At 46.8% G+C, this 9,939-nt stretch overlaps 1 protein-coding gene across 8 annotated transcripts in view; it reads right to left on the bottom strand.

Annotated features, from left to right (window-relative positions):
• The window catches only part of DTNA (dystrobrevin alpha), a 416,444-nt gene that overhangs the window by 6,233 nt on the left and 400,272 nt on the right, over nucleotides 1-9,939 (bottom strand). For 7 of the 8 annotated variants that reach the window (XM_019526842.1, XM_019526857.1, XM_019526869.1 and 4 more), the window contains one exon: nucleotides 8,040-8,088. The exons of the other annotated variant lie outside the window; for it this stretch is intronic. In XM_019526842.1, coding sequence (XP_019382387.1) covers nucleotides 8,071-8,088 — 18 coding nt within the window. In that variant the 3' untranslated portion in view covers nucleotides 8,040-8,070. The remainder of the gene's footprint in view (nucleotides 1-8,039; nucleotides 8,089-9,939) is intronic. 8 annotated transcript variants of the gene reach the window in all.

The raw sequence follows: 9,939 nt of genomic DNA, 5'->3' as shown, positions 1-9,939 counted from the left end.
TGGAGGAGCAGGCGGGGGTTAGGGGGGTGCTCAGGGGGCTGGGGGAGCAGGCAGGGGATGGGGCCTGGCAGGGGTCCCCCCATGGTCCCCTTCCCCCTCCTCCAGCATCCCTTCCCCCACCCTCTACTTACCAGCATGGAGTCTAAGTCTGCTGCAGCCAGTGGGGACTGCCTGAGTCGCCGAAGCTCTCTGAATCTTTTCCAAATCGATTTGGAGAGCTTCGAATCAATTTGGACCTTTTAATTGGTTCCCTGATTCAATTTGGATTTGGAGATCTGGCTGCCAAATCAGGCTGAATCTCCTCCGAATTGAATCAGCACCTGAAGCTCCACACAGCCCTACCTGGCACACTCTGAATAAGCTACCCATTGCCAAACCTCCAGTGGCAACTGTTGCGTGGGGCTCTGGCCACAGGCTCTTTTGCTTGCCACTCACTGGCAGCATGCCCTGTCTGCGAGGAGGAGAAGGAGATTCTTTTCCATGCCTTCCTGGACTGCTACCAGCTGCAGCTGCTCTTTGCTGCCCTCAGCACCCTCTTCCGCATATTGGACAGATCTCTCTGAGACTGTGTACATCTCTATCCTGTACTAAGTGGCCACAGGGATCATATCTGCCTGTCCAATTTCCTGCTGGAATAGGGCAAGATGGTGACTCTGAAAAGCCACAGAAATTGGCTTGCAGGGACTGGCTCTAATGACTCCCTGCAACTCTTCTACTTCCTGGTCCGGGTGCCTGTTACATTTGAATTTCAACACTTCACCTTACAACAAAACGTGGGCCAGTTAGTGTTATGATGGGCCACTGAGGGGTACTCTGCAAGATGGAAGATAGACAATTGATCCTACATGTGTAACCCCATGAGGGTCATGCCCCATAAAAGATAGGGCATTGTCTTTTTTTTTAATGGTCTTGATCAGTAGTGCTCAAACTTCTGGCTCTGTGAGCTAGATGAATGGCACAAGGCCAGTCCATGGGCCAGATTCCATGTATGGGGTTGGTCCATGGGTGCAATCTGGTGTGTTGGCTCGGGATGAGCATGCGTATCACATCTGGCTGCACACTGGCTTAACCCCACAAACTGCAGAGTGATCCCGCATCTGGCTACGGAGTAACCCTACAGTGTGCTGGTACAATTTAGTGTACAGGGCTATGTCATCTGACCTGTGGGTCTCCTCATGGGTCTGAAAAATTGTCAGCACGGATGCAGCAACTAATGATGGCACTGCTCCCTTGCTGCCAAATTTCCAGGCTGAGGGGGAGACCCACCGGTCAGATGACATGGCCTCATGGGCCAGATCTGGTCTACAAGCCGGAGGTTGAGTACCACTCGTCTTGATGTTCCAATAATCAAGCTAACTTTTCTTTGGGCAAATTTGCTGCCTGATAGCTAATTCTGGTTTCTCTCCTCCTATTTTACAGCTTGAGACTCTCTGTAGCTCTTTTCAAATTCGTAGCTCTACCTATGGAGACCAATTTTTAGCACCAACCAGGGTTTCAGCTTTAGTTAAGTGGGAGAGGGAGGGTAAATCAGCTGAATATTAGGCTCTGCCTCTACTCTATGCAGCCACAACTCTGGAAAAAACCTTTTTTCCTTCATTTTGCCTTCTAAAAACAAGGCATGTATTATATTCCAGGGTCCTGTGTGTGGGAAAATATGGAAGCTTAAAAAGCTGTCATTTTTAATTGTATTTTATGGACAGGATACTTGTTACGGTGTTTTACCCATCTACCCTGCATCAAATTTGAGGTAGCTTATCCTCCTTTGATTAGCAAGAATTTATTGAAGGCTAAGGGTGTGTATAGAGGCACTTATTGCAGAGTATCTGATACACTGCAAATTCACACCCTAGTTTACCTCAAAGTAACTTGTTCATGTAGGCTGCTTATACATGTGATGGGAGTTTAGTCCCCTAAATTGAAATGGTGGGTTTTTAATTGTGATGATTAAAAACCCACCATTTCAATTTAGGGGCTTCCATCACCGTTATGGTGAGGAGCCCGATCCTTTTTTCCCCCCGTGGAGCCTGCCCGCCTCTCCCACAGCCAGGGGGTGAGCTTCCAGTGAGCTGAGTGACCTCTGAGCTGTGGGGGGGCCCTGGTCCTTCCCTCCACAATGGCAGTGCTCTCTAGAGCCGCGTGGGTGAGTTGCTAGTGGGTGGGTACTGCCTGGGGGGAAGATTTGGGGCTACCCACAGCTCATGGCCCGCCAACAGCTCACCCCCTGACTGTGGGAGAGGCAGGCAGGCTCCATGGAAAAAAACAAAAAAAGGATCAGGTCCCTTGCTGCTTTTTATTTTCCACTCAGTGGAGCCTGCCCACGTGAGCTGCTGTTGGGTGAGGTGGGGGGGCATGGTCCTTCCCTCCACAGGAGCGGCACCCCCCTGGAGCCACCCAGGTGGGGTGCTAGCTGCACGGGTGCTGCCCCAACTCGCAGACAGCACCTGCCCAATCCAACTCTTTCCTGAGCCTGTGTTCTGGAAGCCCGCTGGGTGCTGGTCCCCACACAGGCTCAGGAAAGAGTTGGATCCAGTGGGTGCTGCCTGCAAGCTGGGGCAGCACCCGTGCAGCTAGCACCCTACCTCGCAGGCCCCAGTGGAGGTGCTGCCACCATGAAGGGAAAGACTGGGCCCCCCTAGCTGCTCAGGGGCTACACAGCTGAATGGCAGCTCACATGGGCAGCTTCTGCTGAGGAAAAAAACCCAGCAAGAAGCCTGAACTTTTTAAAATTTTTTTTGTGCCTGTGGAGCTTGCCCACCTCTCTCATGGATTGGGGGTGGGGTGGGGGGCAAGCTGCTGGTGGGCCCTGAGTTGCAGAGAGCCCCACATCTTCCCTCCATGGTAGCAGTGTCCCCCGGGGCCACCTGGGCAGGCAGCTAGCAGGTGGGTCCTGCCCCAGGTCACAGGCAGCACGCAGTTTGATCCAACTGTTCCCTGAGCCTGAGCTAGCGCAGCACCTACCCACTAGGAGCCTGCCTGGGCAGCCCCAGGGGGTGCCACTACCATGGAAGGAAGGACTGGGGCCTTCTGCAGCTCAGGGGCTGCTTGTCCCACAGGCAGCTCATCTCCCATCCACAGGAGACAGGGGCAGGCTCCAAGAAAAAAAAAAAAGGATCGGGCCCCTCACTGCTTCTGCCTCCTGCCCACCGCTTTCCTCAGTTCGGGGGTGGGGGTGTGGGGGGTGAACTGTCAAAAGCCTGCAAGATTACAAATATCTATGTTGCAAAGTAAACTACATGTGGATGTGGTTTAGTTTGCAATGTAGCAAACTCATTTAAATCATAAAACCCCCCTGCACGTGTACAATTAAACAGCAAAAATGGCCAATTTCATCACGTGTACAAGCGCCCATAGTTCTATCCTCAGAGAACTTTAGTTTGTTGCTCCATTAAAAAATGTAAATATACTTTAATGTCACTTGTTTTAATATGAAAGCATAAATTGAAAACACAATTAAATTATATTTATATTACAGGAACCCACTTTCTCTCTTGAGAATGCATTTGTTACATTTATGCCATATGTTTCCACGATCATTTCCATAGAATATCATATAGCATTACTGTAAAACATAAATAGCCTACTCCAGTCAAAAGCAATAAAGTATATGACTTTATAAGTCAGAAACAAATGAAACAATGGGACTGGTTGTCAACAATATCATCATACTCATGTACAATGCACTGTTCTGACTTTTCCTGTCCTTTTCCCTAATCAATTTCATTTTTATAAGAACAGTTCCATTGGATGAATATTGCTTTGAGGTAGAAAGGTCACTTGGTCTTGAATCTAACCCAAGGTGCTACAGTACTGATATTATTTCTAAATATCTCCTCCATACAACTGAATGGGTTTCCAAGCAGTGGGAATGCATGTTTCATAGTTCCCTGATATTACACAGCTGTTGTGACCCAAATGGAAAAGTATACTGAAAATTACCTGAATACTTGTTTATTCTTAATAAGGATTCAAGTAAAAATAAGCCACTTGCTTTTGGGTAAGTGTCCTAGATAATCTCCTTTCAGTATGTCTCATCAGGGTAACTTAAATTCATAATACTATATATCAACATATGCACTATGTAAATAATTGTATCGTTAAGCATACATACCCCATGCACAATACACATCACTGAAATGTAACCTGTTTTCAATTTCTGCTGATTTGGTCCATAATTGACTAATAGTGCTGAAATACATTGAGGGAAGAATTCTAGTTTCTGTAGCTGCCCACTTTCAGGCTGCACTATAAGGCTCATCTTTTTAACAAGTCTGCTGAGAGAGTGAATACAGCCAAAAGTAATTAAGTCAAAGGAAAACGGGGAGTTTTTGTATGTGTTTATTTGGTGCTTAGGATATTTTGTAGTGTGGCTATTTGTTTTTCTTTCCATGTTGTGTTTTAACTGCTAGAGATACTGACTGTAAGAAAGGTGCTTTAAAAAAGTAAACAGCACATTTACCCCAATGATTGGAAACTGCTTTACAGGGGTCAAAATTTTAGCATCAGTTACTTGCACGTAACTGTCAGTGAACCTAGTTAAAGCTGCACAGCAGTAGCCAAGAGACACATTTTGCCATCAAATTTATGCATAAACAAGAAACCTTTTAATGAGTTACTAATTGCAGCCATGCCTAGAACGAACCATTTTGGCTACTTAATTGTGTAAATTGGTTTACACAAGACAGAAAGAAAAAAGGAATCTCTGTATCTCACGTCACAGAGAGGTTTGAGTTCACATTGTTAATATCTGGGCAGGAAAGCAAATAAGATCATTGTAATGGGTACTAAAAGTGGCATGGATAAGCTCTTTAGTTTTACCTGTCATCTGAAAATGGCACCCCCAAAATAGGGTGCTCCTTAACACCTTTCCAATACATTAGCTGAACTTAGCTCAGACAGCAGAGTTCCATATGCTGAATTATGATAATATCTGGCTCTATCCCTGCACTCAAAACTTTCAAAGTCCAGGGAATTGTAATAAGCATCTATTATAACAATTGCTATGTGTCATAATATGAATAGTTCCTCCTGAGAGGATTATAAAGAGAATGCAGTATAGGCCAACTAGCATTCTGGCACATAGCCCAGGTTCTGTAGTAAACCGAGGCTTCATATGCTATTCTACTGGAGCTCAAAGGAATCAAATGTGGATTCCACTGATTGTGATGGCAACTTATTGGCAGCTGGGAGTGATGGCATTTATTAGATGAGTTCTTACTATATGTAGTTGGCACTATTATGTTTCTGTAGTAAGTGTTTCTTGTTGCTGTAGTATGCGTGCATCTTTCAGCCTTTAACATATTGGGAACTAAGGAAGAGAAACATTAAGGGTATGTTGTGACTGAGTTCCCCTCCAGGGGTGGACATGAAGCCCCTGGAGTCCCTTTAGCCCTCACTTAGTACGAGCAATCATCCCTTCAGTCACCGGCCATGCCTTGATTTTTTAAATTTTATATGAGGAAGACTGCCCCAGGGCTTCCCATACTACTCTCTCAAAATGACCACCAGCCATGGGCGACTGGTGCCACCTTAGTCAAGGGGGGGAGGGGCGGCATGTGCCCCCCAATGACCAGTCAGCAACCAGGGGAGGGATCCCCCTGCAGCCAATCTCACCGACGGGGGAGAGGTCCCCCCACAGCAAAACTTACTGACTGGTGAGCAGCCACACTGCTCCCGGAAGTGGCCACAACGCTCCCAGAAGTGGCTACATCTGGCACTCCCACTCCCCAGCCAGTGCTCGCAGAGGCGCCACTGGCACTCCCGCCTGCCCCTTTTGTCCATTGCCTAAGCAGGCAGTGCGGCCAGTGAAGGGGTGCACCCGCACTCTCAGGGTGTGCACGTACACCCCCATGCACCTCCTATGTGTCACCACTGCCACCAGCTGCCTGGCCTGTGGTCACTGTCTTATGGGCTAATTGCATGGCTCCATTCCTTCCCTACACCATGCCCCATGTCTCGCAGATGGCATCCTCATTGATGTTCTCTTCCACTTAGCCCCTCCTCTGGGGTTCCTGGACTCTCTCTGGTCCCACACTTTCAGCCTCTCAATAGGCTCTTGGATCCATCACTCTCAGCCCCTCAATCTGGGCTCCAGACCCCTTTCTGGGTCCCTGGGAACCTCCTCCTCCCCTTAGTTCCTCCCCAAACCTCTAGACTGCTTTAGGTGTTACCCTTCATGATGACCTTCTGGAGCTGCAGCCACCCTGCTGAGGAGCAGGCTCCAAGATAGTACTGCTGGGCTTCTCTCAGGGCCTAGGCTTATACCTGCTCTAAGCCCAGCCCTCCTCGTGAGTCAGGTGACTGTCTCACTTGCTGGCTACCTGGGTTAGCTGATTCTCAATTAGCCTTGGCCCATACCTGTCAGCAGCTTCACAAGCTACTTGCCCTCTTAAAGTGGCAGGCACCTCAAATGCCCTGCCACATATGTCTACACCATGGTGGCAATATGCCCCAGCAAGGAAGATCGTGAGCGCACTTTAAGCACTTGCTCCAAGTTTGTACACTCCAAACTTGGCTATGTTTGCTCTACAGGGATATGTCTAGATGAGAACGCACATGAAGTCTGCGGCATCTCAAAGCTGTTTGAGGCACCACAAACTGCAGGCAGCGCATGTGCAACTGTTTGCTGCACTGCTAATTTTCAGTGCAATGTCAAAACTTGACACCAGGATCTCCGTCACAAAAAAAAGTGGTGCAACAAATACGGCAGCAGTGTGTGCCACCATAAATGGAGCCTAGCCATCTAGAGCCATGCTCTGGTTGCTGTCCAGGCTTCATGCAGCCAGATCAGTGCTGCTGCTGTCTCATAGGCCCCCAGTACCCCCTCCCCACTCAGGGCACTTTGGTGTGTGCTGGAGCAAGTGTGCAAAGGCATCCCCCGGGGCACAAAGCTATAGTACAAATATATGGCACTGTTGTTTGTGCTGAGGCAAATGCATGCCCCTGTATGTAGGGACATGTCCAAGACCTCTGTCTCTAGTTTGTGAGTGGCTGCTGAGGACAACCTTGGAGAAAACTCACTAGCTCACTTATGAGCTTGCAGCAGGTAGGCAGAACAAGAGTAGGGCTTGGGTTTACTGAGGAATGCTCATATTGGGTCATGTTGCTGCCATCAAATAGACACATCCTGAGTGATTCACCTAAAATCTATCAGGAAGCCGAAGACAGAGCTGGGTTTCCCGAGTCCCAGACTAGTGCCCTAATCACTAAAGCCTCCTTCCTGTCTGCTGGGTAAGTTATGCATCCCCACTGGCAGTTAAGAAGCCCACTTCCTTAAGCTTTCTGTTTAATAGAATGTGGGGGTAAGATAAAAGTGAGGGTGTGAAGATGATCCTCAGGACTTTGACTAAGCTTTTGGATGGCTATAGGGGCAGATCCAGAAGGGAATGCACTCTATTCTAGCTGTGCTACACTTGAGCTCTTGGTATAGGTCTGGGTGCAGTCTCTGCTTTCACGTAGCTTTGGAGCCCAGTGAGTGAGTGCTGCCACTGCTGTTCACATGCCCTCCTTTCCCCTGCTGTTAACTTCAGGGAGTAAGGGGTGGACTGAACAGTGGCAGTGTTCAGCCCTTGGGCTCTGGAGCTGGGCAAATGTAGTCGCTCCAGCCAGGCCCTGCCCCAATCTGCTGGTGAGCCCTTGCTGACTGAGCAGCAGAGACCCTGATTTTCTTTGATAAAAAATCCCCAGTTAAAAAAGTAACCCCAAATCCACATTTTCCCATGGTTAAAATGAAGCACCACTAATGTGTGTGTGTGTGTATTTATTTATTTATTAGTGGTGTTTCATTTTAATCAAAGAAAAATGTGGATTTTAGGTTACTTTTTTAAAACTGAAAATTTGGTTTTGTTTTGGTTTTTTTTTAATCAGAGAAAACCAGGATCCCTGATCATTAGATATGACTTAGAGAGAACTTATGTTTTAGATTCCTGGGCATAAGAAAGGGAAGAAACAGCACTGTCACACATTCAGATGACTCAGTGTATGTAAAATACATGTTACCAGGGTTTGATGAGAAAATTCTTCTCTATTAAGATAATACTTACTTGAGAGGAGAGTGATAGAAGGACATTGCACTCAACCTTGAAGACTGACCTGTAGATAACAAAGGGTATAAAACAAGAAGATGACCAGTTAAGCCAGTGAGCAGCTAAGCCAGTGTATTATTCCAAAGCAAGTCATGCATGAGAACAGAAATAAAAAGACCAAATAATGAACAAAGGAAATGAAGTGAAGGAATACATACAGCATGAAACAAAAACAGCACCACAGCTGCTAAACATGAGCCAAAAAGCATTGTTAGCATTTAGATTTGTGGTCTAAATGTGTTCTTCCTTGTACAACTGTGTGTTTGCTACACGCTCCTGAGGAAGCTGAAATAGAAGGCTCTCTTGGGATTCCTAGTTACTCTCTCATGTATCATGTCTTTCTGTTGCTGCCACAAAGCAGAAAAGCAGCTTCTTTGTCAACAATCTGGTGTCACTCAGAACCTAGTGGCTCACAGTTTCCTTTGAAAAAATTGTGTTTGACGGTAAAGTCACACTGGGGTTTTTGCAGTCATCTCTCATGCAACGAGACATCTACATGTTTGTCTATAAGTTCTGTTTTCACATGCAGTAGAATGCTACCATTGAAATCTTTCTTCAATCAACAATGAACATTGTAAACTTAATGGTTTTCTTTCTATAAGATTATTTCAGTCAACAATTGTATTATGACAATAGCTGTACAACCGTGAGCTATTTTAGATTTAGCTGAATGGGAAATAGGGATACATGTGATAAGGAAAGGCTCATTTGCAGTTCCAGTGATTGGATCCAAAGCGAACACATTCAAGCAGCCACTAGAATACTTGGAAAATTTTTTTTTCCATTTTTACCATTTTTTCTCATTTTCCTAAATTAAGATAAAACAATGTATACATTTTTGCCTTTATAGGCTAGTCTGTGATATCAGATGGAAAGCATAAAATACCAAGAGTTAAGCCAAAAGCACAGGGAAAGAGCCAAAACCATAACACAATTTTCACAGAGGCCATGGCCTGGCTAACTTTCAGTCCTCCTAATAATTCTTACTCACATTAGCACTAATGCCACCTCTTGGGTACATGGGCTGGGGCAGACATTACACATAAACCGATTTAAAGTGATGAGAAACTGGTTTAAACCTGTAACAGAACAGCCATTTAGTGTACATAAACCAGTCTGAAAATGTCTGAAACCAATTTGACATAAACCTGATTGTATGTACTATCAAATTTAACTGATTTCGGTCAAACCGGTTTATGCAATGTCTGTCCCAGACCCCTTCCTGGTTTAACTTAAACCAGAGTCCCCCAGCATCCCAGATGACTTGCAGTCCTGGGCAGGGCTCTCACCTCCACACCAGAGCTGGCCCTGCCCCTCTGCTCCCTAGCTGGAGCTCTGGCAGAGACTTGCAGGCACAGCAGGATCTGCCTGGCTTCCCTTTGCCCCATCCTCCACTCACCACAGGCTGCTCAAGCAGGGATCCCTCCTTCCTCTGTCCCACAGCATGGACTGTAGCCAGCATATGGTATGCTAGCTAATGCTTAGAGGTGTCTGTGTAAGGCAGACACAGGACAAAGGCAGATAGGACAGTGTCCGCTTAGGGCTTTTTGGAGCTAATCAATAGGTCAGCTGGTAATGTCCCTCCTTGGAATGTTCCCTTCCTTGGAAAAAGTTGTTTAAGAAGAGCTTGAACTAATGAGAGAGGCTTTGTTTTCTGATGGGCTGATAAATGCTGATAACAGAGCTGATAAATGCTCCGTTATCGGGGGGGGGGAGAGGGAGGGAAATCCCTCCCTAATCAGATCATCCTGCTGGGGCCTGGCCACACCCCCCCCTCAGCTCAGCACTATGGAAGGGAAGGGCAGGCTGCTGTAGCACCCCCCCCCCCCAGCTTCTAGCTTGAGCCCCTGCAGGCATG

This window comes from Gavialis gangeticus, unplaced genomic scaffold (assembly GCF_001723915.1).
Source record: "Gavialis gangeticus isolate Ggan-Ray unplaced genomic scaffold, GavGan_comp1, whole genome shotgun sequence".
Lineage (NCBI taxonomy): Eukaryota > Metazoa > Chordata > Crocodylia > Gavialidae > Gavialis > Gavialis gangeticus.
Note: the sequence above shows the minus strand (reverse complement) of the source record. Positions and strands in the feature narration are given on the sequence as shown.